This window comes from Anser brachyrhynchus (assembly GCF_964034855.1).
Source record: "Anser brachyrhynchus genome assembly, chromosome: 2".
Classification (NCBI taxonomy): Eukaryota; Metazoa; Chordata; class Aves; order Anseriformes; family Anatidae; genus Anser; species Anser brachyrhynchus.
The window spans coordinates 15,126,062-15,148,016 of NC_137695.1; the positions used below are offsets into that span (position 1 = coordinate 15,126,062).

A 21,955-nucleotide genomic window follows, 5' to 3' on the forward strand; every position below is an offset into this window, starting at 1 on the left:
CTCACTGTCCTCGCACTAATGTTATATTGCTGTTTGGAAAGGCTAGACAAGCAAACTGCCGTGTAGTAAATCAGGAGAAATTTTTTTCAGCCTCATGCTGCTGAGTGAATTTTGATCCAAGATTTTTTTTTCACATGTTTTGTTCATGCAAAGACTTTTATCCTCCCATGTGGGTTTGGGAAGGTTGTTTTTTCATGGTAGCAAGATTTGCAAAAGTATATTTTGCTAAAGAACTTAATACTATATTTTTGCAGATTAAGCTTTCATTTCTTTCGTAATCTCCAGATGAGTCCCACAGGCTAGTAATTTGAAGTGTACGATGTCCAGGTCTTCTGTTTCCATCTGCTGTAAAATGAAAAAGAGATTGTTTGACGTGGTTGTCTGTGGGATTCGGAGACCCAGTGGGGTGGGCTAGGTCCCCAGCTGCGGGTTTTGGAAGCGCTGAGCAGCATCTCTCTGCCTCTCCTGACATTAGTGGGACAACGGGACCAACTTCCCAGTGCTGCCCCTGTACCAACCACGAGTGGGGGCTGAGGACATCTGCATGTGGGATTGGGTTAGGGTTAGGGTTAGGGTGTTGGCTCCTGTTCCTTTCACTGTAACTGCTTCCAGCTCTGCTGCGGTGCTGCTGCTGTGGGGCGCAAAGCTCACAGAGGTGTCTAATTGCTTTTCTCTCCACCAGTATGGAAACAACAGAAATGACAAGCCTCGATCAGTGCATCGAGTCCAGGAGTTGTTTTTGGGATTGCCCAAGTGTTTCAGAGGAACGTGTGAGGCAGTTTGCTTTGGACAAAGGGTTTTGTTAATCTCAGAAAAATGCAAATATACCTGTTTGCTTTGTTTTAGTCTGCCCTTCGTTAGAAGTGCCATAGTAATCACACAAAAAGTACAATGATGCTTAGATTCCAAGAGCTTAGAAATGATAAAAACTGGACCTGCGTCTGAGAGCCCTTCCTCCATGAGCAGCCTTGCCAGCTGTTGGCTTTTTCCTGCTGAGGATGAGCACCTCTCCTAGAAATACTGTTATGGGGAGGCAGGGACAACCCTCCGCTATAGATGTGATTTCCCATACGTGCTTAGTCCTGGCTCCCCTTTTTAAATTTTTTGAAAAAGTCTGCATTTTGTACTTGTGTTATGTGACCAATCGATTTGTTTTCTCTGCTCCTAAATTTGAACTTTCAGTCTAAGACAAAGGGTGTTGGACATACTTTGGAAGTATTTTCAAATGTTTTAAAAATAAACAAATCCAAGCCCTTCTGAGGCACAAACTTGAACTATGTTATGAATTAATAACTTTTTAAGTAGCTTTACAAATTCCAGAGAAGAAACACAAGGCAATGAACTTACTCTCAAAAGCTATTTAGTTTCAAAAAACATGTGACAAATATTTTTAGTTTAAGTGACTATGCTTCATATTCAGGTAAAAATGCCAACTAAATGCAATGGGTATCTGTATGAATGCAGATTTACTTTTATTCTGTAGTGGACTTAAAAAACATCTGCATGAGTGGTTATAGGGTTCTCTGTTTTAAATAACCTTTTTTATTTGTAGTGATGAGCTAGTGTTATAGATACTGTTTTAAATGATACATTTTTTGACATCTGATATGGAATATTAAATATGCTAGCTCTCATAGTTGTTAAAATGCCTGCCTCTGCCCTCAGAGATTACATAAATATTAGGTAACTAAACAATAATCTATTTCTCTGCTCTCAGATGTTTTACATGAAATTCAATATAGCTACTTTTATTAAACAATAAAATATTTTTTAGTCAGAAGCACCACGTGTAATGTAAAAATACTGTAGTTTGGCAAAATATTTGTGAACAGTTTCTTACAGTGACTTTCAGATTTTGATCTAAGGGCTTCAAAAAACTTTCCTGCTAGAAGCACACAGACTCCTTGCTGCACGCTGCAGAGCAGCTGATGATCTGTGAGCCTGTAGATGTTCTACTCGCAGTCATCTGTGCATCTTCCCCTCGTGTATGCTGTGAGAGTCCAGGTGCTGTGTACAAACCTCATAAGGATACATGGACTGAAAAATCAATATGCTAGGGAGGTTGTAGCACCAGAAAGCTTTCTAAATTCTAATGTAAGGAAAAAAAAAGATACTGAGAATTGTTCCGTAAAATCCATCGTTCTCAGGTGGGTTAAAAAAATAACTGCATCAGTACAGGAGATGGCTCTTTTCTCCTGTGGCTTTCTTTTTGTGGTTATGCAAGATAACCATCTTCCTTTAAGGAGTGGAAAATAACTGAATTGCATTTCACAGAGCCTTTGTGGAGAACTTAAAAAAAAAAAAGAAAAAATAACAGCGATTTTTACTTTTGGTTGTAGCAGCAGCATCTTGCAGGTGTGCAGCTACATGCTGGGTAGGGGAATCCTGCCTGGTCACCACGGTGCTCTTGCAGCTGTCCTTCACCTACTGACCGTGACATCTATGAGCAGCCTAGTGTGCTCTCCTGCGGAAAGGTAGCTCCTCCCTTACCCTGGTGGCGGTTGGATGGATAGTGACCCTTCCGTGTTCCTGTCTCGCTTGTGGATATGTTTTCTTGTAGACTGAGGTTGTTTGCTGTGATGCTGTGGGGTGCCTGCCATGCAGGGAGGTGGGTGCCCAGCCACGTACCAGCTGTCCTTACCGAACCTTGCAAGGACTAAAGGCCCTGATGAGCTGGGGATCTTTTTCTTCCATCGTTTCTCTTCTGTCCATAGAATTGTAGAGCTTTTGTCAGCTTTGTTGCCAGCCCATGGACAGGCATTATGCTGTATTTCTGCAGGGATGCCTTGGAGAGAGTGGTGCATTGTAGGAGGAGCACGAGGCACTTAACTGGGTGCAGGTGGCAGATCAGTTGTAACAGCATTTTTCTTCTGCTCTGTGGAAAATGCAATGTGTTGGAGTGGCTTTGCAGACTACTTTTGTCCAGCAAGCTACTGGCAGTGTGTTTTCTGGGTATCCTGTCCTGGGCTATTAATTTTCCTTTGAATCTGATGGGATTCCTCTTGTTCAAGCATAGGCCTCCAATTATTCGTACTAGTGGAAGAGGACTAAGTCATGTACAGTGACTGTCCCCTCCTTTTCTCATCTCAATGTATCAATGCATTTTGGGTTGCAGAACAATAAAAACCTCATTAACCACCTTTGAAGAATGAAAAATGCTTAATAGTATAAAATTAGTAATATTCATAATCATTTCTTAGTAATAATTGTAAAATAAAATGCGCCTGCCTTATGTCCCCTTTCTCTGTGAAGATAATCCCAAACTGTAGTAGCGCATTATAGAATGATACAAGGAGTGAGGCTGGTGGTGTGGAGACAGCTTGGAAAAGTTAGCTGCTGGGAGCCTGACAAATTCTGGCATGATGTACGTACCATAGTATTGCAGTAAATATCTTCTGTTAGTTCTGGCTAAAACTGTATCTCCACTAAGAAAGCCGATCTTCATCTCTGGGCTAGAACCAATCACAAATGGTGATGAAAATTGGCAACGGTAAGCCTGAAAAGTCATTGATCCAAAAATTCACAAACCGTCTTTCATGTAGCGAGATTTCTTTTTGAACTCAGCTGAGCTTCTTCTTATTTGCTTATTCTTAGTTTTGAACTTTTAGGAATAATTTTGACTCTCTTCAGCCTTAGGAATGTGACATAAAAAAAGAAGCGAGAGCTGCGTAATTAGGCATGCAGTGTAACCACGTGCTTCCAGGGCTGTAAAAGGGAGGAGGGGGAAACGTTGCTAAAGGGGTGGTGGGTTTTCTGCATTTCCAGAAGAGACCGATTCAGGCTCCCTGAAGTTGTGAGGGGTTTGGTGAAGTACATATAAATACAGGTAGGGTTGTTCAACTTCAAGCAGCAGCTGGGTCTCCTACCACTCATTAAGCTTGGTTTTAAGAAAGAAGGAGATACAGTTTATTAGTATAATCTGCTTCTAGTAGGGCAGAAGAATTAAAGATGTCTGTTGGTCCGTCACCCCTTGGAGAGCAGCAGATGTTCCATTTTATTGTCCCATTGTGGGCATTATCTAAACAATTTAACTAACAACTTCCAGTGTAGTCTAAATTGCCTTACTCCCTATTTGGCTACTGGGAGCACCAGAGGTTTTTGCAGAACGTGATCTTTAACCTTGAGAGCTAATGAGAAGATTTCAGCGCCTTGTACTGATAGCTGGAGCATCTTATTCCCCACTCAGGTAATCGGAAAGAGCTTGTTCTGACGCCAACAGGTTTGTGTTGTCCCCTGTTGCCTCTCACAGCTTCCCAGCCCATCCTCTGACCCACCTGACCAGGGACAGCATCGCATCTCCTTGCACAGAGCTGTGCTGTCTGCCCTCCCGTGTCGTGGGCACGGCAGCCCCACTGCTGCGCATCCCAAGCCGATGAGGGCTGGGGGCATTTCATCTCGTTCGTTAAACACGCAAATACTTGATTCATCTTTGGGGATTCGGCTTGATGCTTGTAGCTGAATGATGGAAAATAGAGTTCTTACCTCGAGATCTTCATGCCCTGTGCTTTGCCTCTGAGCTGTGTTAGTCCCCATGTGCAGAAGAGCCTTCTGCTAAAAATTATTTGTCAGAGCGTGTGGGGTGACAGGACGTGGTCTTTTCCTAGCTCTTTTGCTCATCTTGGTCACCAGCAGCAGAAACGAGCTCAGTGAAATATTAACTCACAGGGATTTGATAACACTTTAAATGAGAGCGCGTTTCTTGAGTTCCAACATGTTTCTAATAATCCCAGTAAATATTTCTGTCACGGAAACAAGAACAAGTGCCATTAAAATTACAGAAGCTGTTAGTCATTTTTAATAGTTGTTCAGGACCGTGTACGCTCTATCTTGTTGTAGAAGTTAGTTGTATTTTTTTTTTGGCCATGTGAGAAACTCAGGAGCGTGCAGTAGAATATATTCCTTCCCACACCTTCTTTTTTCTTTAGACTCTATGCAGGCAGATATGAAAATGTATGTACAGATCATTTCTGACAAAAAAAATCTTCTAAATTATTATATTAAAGTTTTTTTGGTTGTCATAACTATCATGCTTCAATTAGAAGTATGTCTAAAACATTTCTGTAATGAAGCTATGTGGATTTTGGGCAACACAGGTTCAGCTCCACCTCCAGGTGTTGATACCCCAAACCTGTTGCCTTCTGCTGCCTCACAGTGGCCTGTGAGCTGGATGTGAGCGTTCATTTTCATGTCTTAAATAACCTTAACTGGGTTTTTGACAATTTTGGAACTTCTCTGGAGTGAAGCAAGGCCGGAGATGGCCGTGCTCACCCTGGGCTATATATATTTAATTTAATTTAATTAATTAATTAATTAATTTTTTAACCAATCCAGAAGGGTTTTTGTTTACTTTTTACCTAAGCCCCAGCAGAAATGCTGTAGGTTTTCATTCCTCGCTGTGTGCAGTGCTGTTTGCCCTGGACAGTGTTGATGGGTAAGATTTCCTTTGCCAGCTGTGTGGGTCAGGGCAGGAGCCCCAGCAGTGCTGCTGATGAGCAGCGATGATGCTCCTCAGCCCTCGGGGCCATGCAGACCTTTATGGTTTTACAGCTGACTTTACAGGAAAGTCGTGTAGCTCCATAAATCAGGAGCAAGAGTGCTGCACGAGGTTCTGATGGAGAGTAAGGTGGGGGAGAGATTCCCGTTCCAGCTTTGTAAGGATTTGTGTAACAAGAAGTCCCCTGCTAATTACACACACACACGCTGAATTACAATTAAGAATACCTAACTCTGGTACCTGGACACGATCCACATACGAATTTCCACCTCACACGGGAGGTGATGTATGAGGCTGTGTCAGCAACAGATGTTGAAAGTTTGATTTAAGAGGAAGTCAGAAATGGATACAGACTAAAGAAGCTGACAGGTAGTTTTGAACCCCTAATACCTTGCGCTGCGGCGCAGCGGCACTTTCTGCCCACCCCTTTCACTCCTCACATAAAAGCACAGCGGTGACCTGGGGACCAGACGGAGGAGGCGATGGCACGGGGGCGACCACAGCAGGTTTTCTCTGGTTGAAACTCGCTAACGAAAGAACCATAATGTGTAGTATACACATTATTATCATTCTTGGTTCTTCCTAATTGAGTTCTTCAAGTTACAATCTAAATCCTGTTGTTGCATCTCTATTTTTTCCTTTTCTCCAGGAAAAATTTGCAGACTTCCTCCTCTAAGTGAGCCTTTCCAAGCCTACCACAAGCACTTATACCACGAGCAATACACAGTTTTCCCATCATTGTATTATGTGATGGGAAATTTTAGCACTCAGTTTTAGGGGATTTTTCAAAGCTGTGGCAAGAATAATACCTGCCAACCTTCTTGGCATTATCAACTCAAACTAGCTAGGAATTTGCTCCCGTCTCTGCACACCCTTGTCTGCACCACAAAATGAGTTTTGAATGAAGATGCAAAACCCCAGTACCTTCAATAGAAAATAACTATAACTAAAAATCAGTCAGAATCTTATTGTGTAGGGTTGTTCACTGATGTCAGCAGAAGTAAAGTTGACTACAATACTTCTACTCTCACACAAGTGCTTGAAGAAGTAATGAACAGAATTTGGCAATAATTTGTAACATCTTGGGGGCTGTAAGTGCATTTTTCCTAGATCTGCAGCAATGGTGTGAAAATGGGTGAAAAGGTAATCCAGAACAATTTAAAGAAATCCACAATGAATGTACCCAAAAAACTGAGACTGCAGCTCATTAAAACATACTAAAACGTAATTTTTGACAGAGATGAGTAGAGCATTTGTAAGATCTGACATTTTTGTCTTTTCTTTTGGCATGCAAAGACATTTGCATTTTAGAAAAAAGCCCAGAGAAAGGAGATGGAAAGAGTGTACATAATTAAATTTTAATTTCAGTTTTAAAGATCTTTCCCTAATTAGCTTTAAAAGTCAGTGTCTAAGTAAATTGAGTTTCAAGGTGCAATCATTTTTTTTCCTCCCTGGATCTTAGTATTCAAAAGTAAGAAGAAAGAATACTAGAGAAAGAAAGAAGACTGTTATTTTACAGGCCTTTCAAGATAAGGATTTAACATCACCTCATTATTAAAATATCTGTGGCAGGTTGATGTTTTCTTGTTTTTAAATTTTATAGTCATTGAGCAGGCATGGAAGGGAAAACTGAAAACTTAGGTTCTACTAGAAGAAAATTAAAGTGATATTAAGTAGGTAAGGATTTTTGTCTCTTCTGCTATATAAGACTTTTTTGATGGATTGGTTGCTTTCTTTTTAATGTCATCAATTCTTCCAGACATGATGACATTTCTACATTTGTATGGGTGTTTTCTGAACAGGTTAAGACCAGAATAATATTTACAAAAATGAACGCCAACAGAGAGTTAAGAGAAGGCAGAGGTGAAGTTGTGTATTCCTTAGCACCGAGCAATGGTTATGACCATGGGAAATGCTGTAATTGTATGTGACACATGAAAGGAAAGATAGGTTTTTAAGTGAAGGGGAGATAACTCATAACAGAAGTATCAGCTTGGGAAAATAATAATAATACAAATTGAGAAGAAGAAATACATATATATATATATATATATATATATTTTAAAGATTTTGACCAAATGGTATTCTCTTTGGGAAATGCTGTAAATTCTTTTACAGAATCATATCATAGTTATGTAAAAGAGGACTGGATTCTGTAGGAGAGAAAAACATTGCTCTGTGCCATGAAGAGACAGTTAGGGGTATATATACGCTTTTCCTTTGCTGTCATGTCTGAAAATATGTTTCTGTAAAGGTCTGTATCTGGTAACGTGTGGCCACGTAGTTCTACCATTTTGCATCCTCCCAGTAGTCCTCCCTGTATTGCACGCCTGAGTTACCCTTTGAGGAAAGATGGCATAGTTGTACAGCGTGTAGGTCTTTACCTCCTGGAACTGCTTATATTTTTGTTATATTTTTCTTTTTTAATTCTAGATGCCTACTTTTGATTTGCACTGTATTGTTAATCTTGAATAGAAGTGCTGATTTATATTCATTGCTGTTAGGGTTTAATGCAGTCTGTAGCAAAGTTCACCATCAGTTATTTTTTTGTTCTCTGACTCATTTTCTTCTATGTGAAGAGAAAAAGCATTGAAAACCTTTGTAGCAGGTCAGTTTGCAACAGCCTCAACGTTCTGTGGAAGTTATCATCATCTTGTCTCTAGAGGCTTGCAGGAATGAAAGCTGATCAGATTTGGGGGATTTGAGGTTTTGAAGGTCATAGGAGATGTTTTTCTCTCACTGTGTCCAGCTGAGTGGAACAAGGAGCTGGACTGGACCTACTGAAATTTGAACCATCGCTGTAGGAACTGTGCTGGTGTGTGAAACTCAAGGCTAATCTAAATATTTTTAACAGGTATTTCAGTTAAATATTGATGAAGTCTTAGCTTGTAGTTTTAAATACTTCAGGCTTAAAGAAGCAGTCCTGCTGTCCTCAGCCCCAGCATGGACCCGAACTCATCCTTCTTCTTGAAGGCCAATGAGGATTTGGGTGGTAGGATGAACCAGATGGGTGACACAAGCAGTAAAACTGTTGAATCTCTTTCTCCCGGCCCCTGACCAGTTTTTTGATGCTGAGGTAGGATCTCTGCATCTCTCTGCATCTGAGGTAGGATTTCTCTTACATGTATGACAGAACTCGATGTACCTACAATGTACATCCAGGCTCGCTTCAAGAAACTCTGTCTAACCTGAGAAACTTCCTTGCTGAAACCTACTCTTTCCCACAGAGTTTTTTTGGTTTTACTGAATCATCATTTTCCCAGAGAAAGCTCTTGAGTGTGTGGGGGGAAGAAAAAAATAATATTAAAAATTCCTATTTGGGTCTGCTCCTCAGTCTTGGGCCTGATAGCCTGTTTGAGGTGGCCAAAAATGACCTTAAGCCCATTTTTCATGTCTTAAAATTCACTGCATGCCAAACTGCAAGCTGCCAGTGATCGTGAGGAGCTGAAACATCAGCTGAAATCTTCACAGTGAAAAATTGTCCGTGCTACGCATCTTTTTCTAGTCATACCCTCTAAGCTGCTGTCTGAGAGGAAATTGATATGGGAACATATATATATGCTCCCCTCTGAAAGACCAGCAGCCTTCGCGTGGCATGGCTGCAGGCGGGACGAGGCAGTCAGCTTTATGGATGAAATTTGCCAGATCCTCTCACGCTTTTGCTCGCGAGCACGTTTGAAAATCAGAAAAGGTGATGACCCTTTTAAAATAAAAATGGAATTGCTGGCAGGAAGGAAAGGTACAACTCTGTGTTCTTAGCGTTTAAAGATGGTTATAAAATGTATATTGGCTGTTTTTATAATTTATAGTGAAACTGCTGTTGCTTTTAATAAAATGAGACTTCCAGTCAGAGTTTCTTGATTATGAATGTGGGCATTTTGTTACCCAGCTTGGATTTATCCTACAAATAACCATTTTCTAACATAACTGTGGCCATATACATAACTTAATGGGATTCTCTGTCACACATAATTCTTTCTCAACTTCTAGGGGTTGGACTTGTTGCTGAATACTTAAAGTCCTTGAATAAGGCTCAAGAACTGAGTTAGTGACGACTTTCATGATTTTTAATTTAATTTTTCCTTAATTCTTAGACTTTTAAAACTTCCTGTAATTCATTATTAGATTTACCATTTCAAGTGCTTATTTAAAAGGCACCTTAGCTGCTGAAGCAAATCAATATTTACAGTGCATTAGTGCCACAGAGAATTTGAAGCCTTGTGATTAGAGTTCATTGCTGTTTTATCCAGTCTTCAAAGAAACCCCAGACTTCAAACACTATCAGCCATCATCCTGAAATCAGTGACATTGCATTGGTCCCATGCGTACTTCATCTTGTGGTTTAATTATTAAGTTTCTTTCCTTTGATTTTCCTTTTAATATTTCAAAGTATATCGTCTTCAAATCTATAAATTTAAAGAAACCTGAAGATTGTAACCACCAATATATTGGTAGAAAAATCTGTTCAATGTATTCTTTTTTGTTGTTGTTCTAATGGACTGTATGGAAACTGAGCTAGAGCAGTCTCTCAGAATAGAGTTGGAGAGAGGAATACAGGAGATGGTATTTATCAGTTGTGGTTAACGCAGCATGAATAAGATTTAATTCCTAGATCAATACCTGGTGAAGTATTGTCCATTGCCAAGGACCATGCCCTAGAGCTCCACATACTTGTCCCATTCCAGTGATAAAAAATAAAAATAAAAATTACCAACCCCAAACTTCTAATTTAAGTTGGAAATGCATAGATCTAGCACACCCAAACGATTATCTTTTATAATTCACTTTCTTGTGAAGTTTGGTTAGTAACGCAAGTTCCATTTCCTTGTACATGGAACCATTTTCATAAGGAGTGACTAGAGCTGATCAAGTTGTATCTTTGTATTAACAAAACAATGTTCTTTTGGAGATTCGGAGAAATGTTCAATAAATGTCTGAAAGTACCTCAGTAGCTAACCTTAATAAAATGAGATGGGTCATGTTAAAAGTGGCTCAGCAGCAAATAAATTTTTTAGAGAAACATCTCACATTGATGTTTTCTCTGGGAAATTAATATTTGGAAATTCTGTTGCATAATTAATTTTCTGTGTTGTGAAAAGTCTCTGACACTTAGCATGGTTCAAACTGTGATGTTTTACCTACAAAGAAAAAGGCAATGCAGTGATAATTGCTCTCTCCTCTCCAGAAGTGCTGACTTGAGTTCCATTTTCTTCCCTTTATTTCTTTGTTGGCAATTCAGCTTCTCCTCTTACAGAAGTTCACTGAACTGAACTTTTGTTTTGTCAAGTAATTTGAAGAAAGAGTGTAAAAATACAAGAACATTTTGCTATCGCCATGCTTATATATAGATGTATGAGCATAAGGAGCAAGTGAACTCATGTTTGAAAATGATAATTCCCTGTTGTATGGAGGGTGGGTAGCTAAGGCAAACGGGATAATATGCATGCGCTGCTGCTTGGAACAAATATAGATTGGTATTTTTCTTAAGTGGCACCACTCATGCTACAGACCCACTTTCTTGACCAGGCTAATCCAATAAATGAGTGTCCGTTCGGAGCGAAGGCAGCAGCACAGACACCGCTGTTAATGGGTCACTTCATTATGCTTTGTGGTGCTGTTGCCTGTGACCACAGCTGTGGCACCTTTGTTATATAGATCTCTGGTGATTTGCTAGTGTACTTTTATTATGTTTATCATCTAGCGGGAAATGAGGGGCTTTGCTTTCAGCTGCTTCATAAAACTTGAAGTAGTTGAAGACAAGGCAATCAAAGAAAAACCCTCTGTTATGTGTTTTGTGAGTATATACTGAGTAATCACATTCTAAGTAGAGTTGACTCAGACCATAAATACTTTTCTGCATAATTAACGTGATCTTTCCTGAAATATTCTTTTAATTACTTCTTGTTCCATTATACTCTCGTATATACATATTTATAAAAGAAAAAAAAATCTTTGCTGGAAATTAACTCTTATGAATGTCTTTGTTATGAAAATGAAAAAAAAAAAGAATTTTCAAAGGGAAGAGAAATAGTACAGTGTTAGTGGGAAAAACATTAATTAATTCTCTGTTATTCTAATTTACCAGATTGGACATGAAATAGAATGACTGTTCTGGTGTTTTGTCGTGTACCACTTGTGCATATCTCAGCAGCACGAGTCCTGGTTGTTCCAAAAAGCTCCTTGCACATTTATTTTCTCTGTGTGGCATGACCTGCTATATTTCTCAGTGTCTTTATAATGCCATACAAAATAAGATTTTGTATTTTCATGTTGTTCTATGTAGCTTTAACATAATGGTATTATAAAGCTTAAGAGTAGTCAGTTATCCAACTGCTGTCATTGTGTTTTCTGGCTGGTATTGTGACGTGAACCTTCAGCTACCTCAGGAAGTGTTTCATCATGGCATTAAAAAGTAGTCCTGGTATCATTCTCAGATGTTGGCCAGTGTGCCTTCCCCACTGACTCTGCTTGCTCATGTGCCATAGTTTTCACCTTTTCCTTTTTCACTTTGCATTCAAGGTTCTCAGTGAAGCAGTAAAGAGAAATAAGACTGATAAATCACATCACCTCCATTCTGGTGTTGAGTGGGAGAGTGCTAAGAGGTCGCAAATGCAGGCAATGAAACTTCTGTTTGGGCACGAAGACTGTAGATGTGTGGGTATTTGCTGTAGGATAATACATGAAATTGGAAAAATTAAGTTGTATTTCAAGAGAAACTAACTTTAATGTGCCATCAAAGTTTCCAGACCTGATTTGACCTCCACATATATTAAAAAACCCTATCTCTTTCCAATTGGTCTACCTGCCTGATGCACCATTTATTACTAATGAAATATTTTTCTCCTGTCAGTCATGCCAGCTGGAAAGCTAAGGGAATCCAGGTAAATCAACACAGACCTTCCAGACACAGTCAGGAGAAGGAATAATGCAGAACAGAAACCAGTCACTTCCTTAAGTTCTAAGAAAGGCATGGAGAGTGTATTTTCCAAGGAGAGGAGCTGCCTTTCCCTGCAGAGGCTGCTGTGCCACCCCTTGCAAGCACGCTCTGGCTGGCAGTGCCCACACTGGGAAGCGTGGTCCTAGTCCACTTCTTGTTTTGGCATCAGGCTCTTTAGACCTTTGGCTACTTGTCCTTTAAAATAGCTTTAAGTCGCCTTAGTTGGTTGCTCAAGCTTATGCTGTTCTTTTGTTTTAATGTTACACAACAACCGACAGATGGTAGCGATACCATGTTTGTACTTATAAAGCCAAAGAGCTGTACAAGGTTAAAAGAATTATGTTTGGCCCTTGTTTTCTTCTCATGTGGTCAAGCAGCAAGGCTGTGGTTTTAAAGGAAACAGACCTTGTCCTTGAGGAACTATGCTGAGGTCAATAACTGGTTACCCTGCAAAACCACATTTGGTCAAAACCACCCATCCAGAGCTTGAAAAAATATTTTTTCCTATGTGAAAAACATTTTAAATCTAGTCAGAGTTTATTTACTGTCTCTTTCGTTTTTCAGATATGCCTCTTCATGTACGGCGGAGTAGTGACCCTGCACTGATTGGCCTCTCAACATCTGTAAGTGATACAAATTTTTCTTCAGAAGAACCTTCACGGAAAAACCCTACAAGGTGGTCCACGACAGCAGGCTTCCTCAAGCAGAACACCCCTGGCGTACCCACTACTCATGAAAGAAAGGTATATTTCTTTTCACCTCTACATTCAATAAATGAGAAACGTGCATGCATCTTCACTTGTTTTGTCCTCTCATCTACTCCAGGTTTAAACCTTTGTTTTCAGACCTTGTCCAACAAACCACATTATCAACAGAACACTGTGCCAGTCACATGCGTACCTTCTCCTTAGCAAGTCCTCAGTGGCACCCACAGCAGGTGTTACAAATGTTTAATTTTGCCATTAAGTGCCATTGAAGCTCTGATTACTCATTACTCTGTTAAGCAGGGCCTAAATACTGTCACACATTTTCTTGGAATGCAAATAGGCAGTTTCTATAATGACTTCTTCTATCTCCACAGAAGTCCTAATGTCAGTGAATAATCTGCATGCCTACAGCCATTCTGGCTCTGTCTTTCTGACATAGCAATGCTAGTTTTCATTTTCTGAGGCACTAGTCAAGTAATACAAAGCAAAAATTGCAAATGCTGTATTATTTGCTTTCATTTTTTTTTTTTCATTTTTTCAATATGATTTCAGTATCTCTACCTGAATTGCTTTACTAGCTGGAGAAGTCAGTAGGAAGCACTCTCCTCAGTGCATTATTGGAAAAAAAAAGAAGCTGTAAGAAAGATTCCCTTTTGTGCAGCTCCCTACATTGCCCAACATTGTGATGGTAACATAAAAACAAACTGAAAAGGATTTTTTTTTCCAACAGAAAGTTGCCCTACAGAAAGTTGCACTTTCAGTTGCCATTCTGACTGCACAGCATAAGATTCTATCAGAAAACAGGCAGCTTATTACAGTTTTTTTTCTTTATTGTTATTAATTCTGTGTAGTATAAACACAAGCTAAAAAGATGCAGCTAGAACTCCCAAACCCCAAATAAAGAAATCTTTACATGCTGCTAAAGAAGTCACCTATCTCCCATGGGTTTTTAGTTACTTCAAAAATATCATTAAAGACACAGTGCTCATAGGCATTAAAGTCCGCATTCTTAGAGAGTTTTCAGTTTAACCTTGTACCTTTAGGTCTCTGCTTGATCAGGATTTCAGGTAGGTGAAGGTATATATTCTGTCACTTGTGCTGGTGCAGTATAGAAGTGTGTGTTGTTTTGAAAAGTATTTTACAGTATTCTGATTTGGAGAAGAAAAGTGATAATCTAATCCCTCTGAAGTGTTAACATTTTCATTTAATTTTTCTGAAATCATAATGAGACTGTACTTCATTACTCCACAAGCATGAATGTAGAGGGCCGTACATAAATAGCATAGTCAGATTTGAGTGTGCGAAGTTAGCAGAAATTGGAGAGAATTGAACAGCAGCTGATCTTTCACACTAGTCTTCTTGCATCATTAGTTGTTCATCATGTATTTGCTCTTGATTTTCATAAAAATATTTGCTGTCTACTGGAGCACGGTGACTGAAATGGAAAGGAATTCATATGATCTCATGTAGTGATGGGAAGGTAGGCACAAGAGAACATTAAATCAAGAAGATGGTTTAGAACTAATGTAGGTTAGCTAGTGCTACAGATGTTGTTCATTTCCTTTACTCTTTTTTATTTTATACACTGTATGCATTAATCCTTCAAATAGAGCAGATCTATTTTTAACAGATAAGATGCAGTAAACAACTGCAATTGAATAATAATTGCTTGTGCAACATATGTTGTGAATTAATACTTAGTTAATTTGTGCTAGATTGTTTATTTCTGTTGTCAGCATCTTGATTCTGTCATGTGAGTCAAGATTTCATAGTGAATCCTATTGCTCATAGGAATTGATGTTAATAATTCTCCTTTCTTGCTCAAATATGAGCAACAGTTTAATTTGTGTTATCATTCTAAAAGGTGCATTTTTGAAGTTCTCTATCACTTACAAAAGTACTAACACTGAATTTTTGTGAATGTGTTCAGGTTATTTGAACTACAGCAGCAACTCCTCACCATTATTGTTTTCTTCAGCTACTCAGATAACAAGAAGAGATGGCTGTGCTTTGTTCCAGACTATTTCATTGATTATAGATGACACGGACATTTCAAGCAAAGCAATGAGAACAATCTTAATTTTCTGCTCTGTGCATTGGGCTTGAGCACCCATATATCTTTTGTGGGCGGTTGGCACTACGTAATGTTTTCACTGCAGTTCCCTCTCTTGACAGCACAAGAACATATGTTCTTGGGCTGAAATTCGCAGCACAGTTGTAGATTAGCAACTTTACCCCAGCAATATCTGTATGTCTCTTGCAGAAACAAGAAAAGGGTTTCTGGGAGAGTTGCCAAAAGCTTCATCCACCTACTGACTCTAAGAAGTGACATTACTTTCAGCCCGTCACCTCCAAAGAGAAATAATTGACAGGTAGAAACCCTGTCCAATTTTTAGAGGAATTAGCAAAGGGAGGCTGCATGTATCTGGCAGAAGGGATTTATTTCTCAGGGGCAAGTGAGAGAAGACTCATTGGTGTTTATTTCATTTTGGGTAAGAACAATTTGGAATGGCAGGAAAATGGGCAGATGCTCAAGATTAGATGAAATGAAGGGGGTGGGAGTGCTGCCATGCACTGAAGGCTGTGAAGAGCCAGGACATATGCCAGTAGTTCTGGGCAAATAAAAAGGGAAAAGGGCACCTGGAAAGAGGAAAAATGTGGGAGGTTTGAAGGATCCCATTGAAAAAATAGTAGTGCCTTTAGGTATTAGGGTGGAACTGAGCTCTCGTTTGTTCTTCGTATCACTTCATTGTAAAGAAACATGTTTGTAGTCATGATGTCCCAGTACACTGTGCTTCCTTAGAAGTGGAATGTCGACCTTTTCTGTCGCTCACCTGTACTTAGGTCTTTTAAGAGCAGCTTGAAACCAGATGTTGATGTTCTCTGTCCCAAAGTACTTATGTATTTGAAAAATTATCATTATTCTTGATTATTTAAAAATTACTGTTCTGTTGGTGACTGTACTCAGATAGGTAGTTCCTGACCTCTTCCTTCTGTGGCCTTGTCCTGAGTGGTCTCAACCAAATGATTAGGGCTCCTCATCTGTGCAGACATTCGCAAAGTTGGCTCATGATTATCAACCACTTTCTTAGGTAAATTCTCTTCTCAAGATTCTTTTAAAACTAAATATTAAAATCACTCTCAAATACATTTTTGTGTGTGAGACATATCCATATTCCATAATGATTCAAGGCTTGACTTAATCACGTCTCTTGCTTCCTTGAGCCATTCTAATGAAACAAGAAATCTCTTAGTAAAAATATCTTCGCAGAGGCTTGCAGTAATACCTGATTTGCAAGCTGTAATTTTGTTTGAATTGTATTGAACTGTACAGTTCAACAGATTGTATGCAGCTGAAGTGTACCACGTGTCGTTCCTACCATCACAGTAAAATGTTTTTTGATATTGCTGTTTTCTGAATAACCATTAATTTGGATCACAATCTTAATAATGCAGTACCAAAGACTATTGGCTTAACGAGCTGCACTTAAAATGTGTGAGCTGCAGTAATGAAAATCGGGTTTCCTTTTCCTTAGATGTTTGTGTTAGTGCACAGGAAGGACATATAAATGCAACAGCCAGATACATTGCATATAAATACAAATCAGTTATCTGCTTGGATCCTGCTTCTTGGAAGTAGGCAAGGCTTATCTAGTTAACCTGCCTTGCTTAGTACAGGGGTATATCATGGCTACCTGGCTTATGAAAATTTTCACTCTGTGACTTTTCTGAGTTTGATTCATATATTGTTGCATCAGAGATAACAGCATTGCTATAGCATAAAGAGGTGAAAATGTGCACTATGAAAGAGAACTCAAGAGAGAGCAATGAGAGAGAAAAATGACTGTGCCTGGGCTTCTGTGCCTCTCTCGCTCCTGGATTCACCCACCTGGAGCAAAGCAAATGGCACGCAACATGCTCTGCAGGGTGGATCATCAGCAGCAACCACATAGCTGAGTATACTCGGCACATAATTTTTTTCCGTTTTTGCCTGTGCCATTTAGTCATCAGCTGGGCTTTTTTATTTTTTGTTTGTTTGAATAGGCTTTCCATGTATGTATGATGAGTTTGAGAACAGCCATGCCTTGTAGGAATAACTGTTTTAGGATGTGCATTCCTCCTGCTTGGAAGCCTTGTCTTTTGGGGCTCTGTAAACTGCAGAGGAAAATTCTGTTGCCATATGAGAGTGATCTAAGTCTCACACAGTGTCAAATCCCTTACCTGTAAAGCATTGTGTCTCTCACCGTCTCCTCTTGTAGGTATTTTTACTGTTCCTATTGGGCTGGGACAGATAATATTCACATTGTTGGATTGCATTTTTTCATTTATGTGAAAGATGCAATGCTTTCTAATTCTCTTTGTAAACAGAGTATAAACATGTATTTCTGTAACGAAGTATGTCTAGATAGGAGAAAAGCATGCACGCATTATAGGAGATGTATATACCATATAAAAATGGTACATCCAATGGTGTGCCATCAGATTCAAAGTGAAAACTCGTTTCGTTTAGCTTTGAGTCTTTTCAAAGCTGGCTTAGTGAAGTTTGCTCTATCGCTGTCACTAAAGACATGGTATTTCAATATATTTGAACTGTAACTCAGAGAATTGAACTGTAACTCAGAGCTCTATATTAAAACAGCATGCATGAGTTTCATTTTATAGCCAGGGAATCTGAATCGCAGACTGGAAATTCATTAGACTGACTAGTGAAAACTGGACTAAAAGACTGGGCATCATTGTGGGAACAAGCTCATTTCTTTTTGGTCAGACATTTACAGGTTTTGTCATTTCAGTTGTGATTGCATATAGTGTAAGAGGAAAGGAAAATGAGAGCCATTTACAAATGCTGATATAAGTGTTTTAATGCAACAAAATGTTGCTATGGGAGAGAGATGGATGGGTATTTAAACAACAAAAGTTATATGCACCAGTTTTCTTTCTTTGTGATAGAAAATCATTGCTGGCAGCTTGTCACATGATGATGAAATAGTTTAGAGGAAACGTACTTAGACAGTGCAATACAAAATAAACATAGTAAGTGTTATTTTTGTCCTGGGTAATGTGTAAAATTCATGACTTTCATAGAACCACAGAACCGCTGAGGTTGAAGGTACCTCTGGAGATCTTCTTGTCCAACTGCTCTGCTCAGAGGAGCATCACCAGAGCAGGTTGCTCAGGTTCGTGTCCAGTTGGGTTTTGAGTATACGTGTCTCCAAGGATGCAGCCTGCACCACTTCTCTGGGCAAGCTTCTCCAGCATTCGATCACTCTTGCATAATGACTTGTACTTCAGTACGTGCCTGCTGCCTCTTGTTACCACTGAGAAGAGTCTGGCTTTCTATACAGAGCAGCTAGTGATATTTTAGTACAATAAAAATTAAAATCTCTATGGAAAAACTCAGCATTCATTACTTCCAAAATATGAAAACAAATACAGTATTTCTCACCATCAGCAGTGTGTTGGAAATGGGAGATAAAAAATGAAAAATCTTTGCCTGGTGCACAGGGAGATAACAGACAGCGTGTATCACTTGATGCTGTGCTCTGCTGTTTGTCGAGTACTGTGTACACAGGCAGGATTCAGCTATTTGGATCCAAAAGTCAGTCATGACCAGACTTGTTAAGAAGCAGGGGAAAAGCCAACAACAAAAGCAACCAATCCAAAGTTACAATTTTCTCCATCTCTTGTTCTTTTACCTTTTTTTTTCTTTTTCTTTTTTTTTTTTCCTGTGAGACATCCACTTGTGGAAACCCGTCTATCAAATTTCCTCTCTGTTTCCCAAAAGAGATGGATTATTGGCACAGGGTGCTAAAGAGGTCTGAGAACTGATGGGTTTTTTGCACATCCACTCTGAAGTTGAGCAAGTGTGTTGATTACTCTCAATCTTCGTTCTTCATCAGTGAGGCAGGAAGAATATGTCTTTCTCTCCCAGTGCTGGGCTACCCCATCCCTCTGTCTGTGTGACAGGTGAGCAGTGTCTGGGTGAGCGATGTCTGGTCCGTAGGTGAGAGGACATGGTGCTGCATCATGGGCTGGGAGTGCCAAGGAGGGTCTGGGTGAGCAAGTGTCTTCTGGTGATGGAGGTGTAGTGGAAGGTGCATGGGATGTTTGTCTTTTCACTTTGGTGGTGCTGGTGTACAGCACCTCTTGGAGAGACGGTGAAAGGCACAGACTTTGCAAGTACATGGTACAGGGAAATTTAAGTTGGAATGAATGGCTGACTTTTCCTCTGCCAGTCAGCTAAGTGTACGTGTACTTGTAAATCCCATGTTTAAATGTTCACCTCTTTTTTTTTTTTTTAAATAAAAATCGTTACTATATCTCTCCCTGGGTTTGAGACCAAAAATACATGGGCATGTAAGAGTAGCCTGATAAAAAATTGAATAATTTAAGGAAAGAAAAAAAGAAAATGATGCTGGATGTTCAGGTGTACTGATTTTGTTAAGATTAGAAAAGCACATAGGATTTCATTGGCAGTAGTTGGATCTGGGTTTTGACCTGTTTTCGTCTATTTAACCATAACCCAGAGCAGTGTATTTACACTGCATTTGCAGTACACACTTGTGTTTCAAGAGTTTCCGCAGATGCATATTCATATATTTGTCCGTCTGCCTTGTTTCCGTGGTACCAAGGCTGTGCATTGGTGCAGAGCAGGCCTGGGTTTTGGCTGAACGAGCAGGCAGGCAGTTGCACGGGCAGTAGAAGCCACGCAGCAGGCTGGGCTTTCCTGCAGTGCCCTAATGTGAGTCTGAGTGGCGTCAGCAATGATTATTCCAGCCTTTTTTTTTTGCCGTGTTTGTTGTATTTTTAAATGCGTTTATGTCATTTTGTAATGAGTACTAGTCACACAAGAAAACAAGCAAATTTCTCAGGCTGAAATTCACTGTCCATGGAACCAATAAAGGGGCAGTGTGATTGGGAAGAAGATGATGAACTTTCCTTTAAAACCAGGAAAACCTCATTACCTGCTGGGCTTAGTTCTGTCATGACTGAATTTGGGGCCGAAACAGATGCTGCTTGTCCTGTCTTGGTAAAGCCCTTGGGAAGGAGTCTGGCCAAGGTCTGAAATGAATTTGCAAGTCGGCTGAGCCAACTGCTTCCTTCACAGCTGAGAGCTGTCCGGGGAGCCCCGCTGAGCCCCCTGTTGCTGTTGTTAAATGCAGAACACGGGGCTGATTTTGGTAAGGGCTGGCTGGGCTGGAGGGGACACTGGTGGCGGCGTGGTGAGGGCACGGCTGCTGCCTTCGGGCCTTGCTGCTGCCTGGGGCGCTGCCTCCGGGGCTCGGCCCGTAAGGCGCTGTCCTTCCTTGAGGTAAGGAAGAAAGAAAAATTAAGTTTCGTTAGCCTGAGAAGACAGAATGGTTCTCTTATCCCCCTCACCCATGTTTTCAGTCATGCAGATACAATTTTCTAAACATAAAAACAGCTGGTGGAAGCTACTTTCAAATGCTTATTTTAGAGGTATGGCCACCTGAAAGCATTTACCTACACTTACAAGGATAATGCAGGTGGTTTATAAGATATTCTTAATTTCAAGATCTAAATATAAGATTCTTGTGAAGTTTCCTGTGCCTTGCTGCTTCCTGTCTCCCTTAACTCTCCAAATATATTTAATATTAAAATCCTATTTGTTAAATCCTATATTCAAAGCATACTTTTGAAATTACTTAATTGCCAGCTTTTTTCCCCTTCCTGGAATTTAATTTCTTGGCTCTCCCAAGGAATGAAATGAAGGGATGTTAACATTAAGATAAACAGCTTTACAAATGCTGTTTCACTGAATCCAAATTGACGTAAAGCATTGTATGAATTTGGGTACAAAATCAAATATCAGTGAAAATGTCAGGACTGTGCATAATTCCATTATTGCATATAAATAAGTGTATAGATTCATAAATAGCTGGACATAAACAACTATTTAGAACCCTTTAAAGCAGCACAGCAAAATGAGGTGGGGATTGACTGAGTCAAGAAAATTTCAAAAGAGGAGGTCTGATCTTACAGATATTCTTGTATAGGCCAATTGGAATTGCAACTTGGGAGGGGACTATAAATCAGCTTCAGCTCCTTTTTTTAAAAAAAATAAATATTTTGGACATAATTTTACTGACTTTAAAAGAAGTCACAAAGACCTAAGTGATTTATTTTTCTTAAAGGACACCTTCTAGATGTTCTACAATTGGTCTAAGAGAATATTTCACTGTTGTGGAAAAAAAATGGAAAGGGAAACTGCTTAGAAAGTATAATGTGTACAGGAATCAGAACTGTAGCTTCTTGGCATTTTAAGTTAACTGATTCATTTGTTTTTCTTTAAAATGACGCTATGGAAAGCGATGCCTTTTTAGTGTTGTTTCAAGAAGCTTACAGAAATAAAATCCAGCTTCAGAATTATAATTACAGAATATCAACTGCCATATGTTATTTTGGTTGTTTAGCCAATCTCTCATGAGGTTTTATTGTGAGATTAACAAGTAATGAGTGAATTGAAGAGGAAGCTTTTTTTCCTGTCCCTCAGTCTGAGAAAAAACAATATACACTGCATGGTAAGTTTTGTTTTTGCATGTGTACATGCAAAGATTGTGACATTTTTGTTTTCCTTTGTAAACAAGAGAGATCAACAGAATGATTTGGATAGGCAGTGTCACAGTTCTTAGTCTACTCTTAATTTAGCCCATGTTCTTTGACACTGAATAGCTACATGTAGCACCACATGTACAGAAAACTCTCCGTTCGTTGTGGCCCCTACATAATGCTTTTTCTTCAGGTAAGGCCTTGATTGTCAATCAAGGTATAACATGGAATATATGAATTGGAGTT

The 21,955-nt window shown here is 39.5% G+C and overlaps 1 protein-coding gene across 12 annotated transcripts in view; it reads left to right on the top strand.

Annotated features, from left to right (window-relative positions):
* Positions 1 to 21,955, top strand: part of PARD3 (par-3 family cell polarity regulator) — a 445,998-nt gene that overhangs the window by 163,177 nt on the left and 260,866 nt on the right. For all 12 annotated transcript variants that reach the window (XM_080583461.1, XM_080583469.1, XM_080583467.1 and 9 more), the window contains one exon: positions 12,996 to 13,174. In XM_080583461.1, coding sequence (XP_080439587.1) covers positions 12,996 to 13,174 — 179 coding nt within the window. The remainder of the gene's footprint in view (positions 1 to 12,995; positions 13,175 to 21,955) is intronic.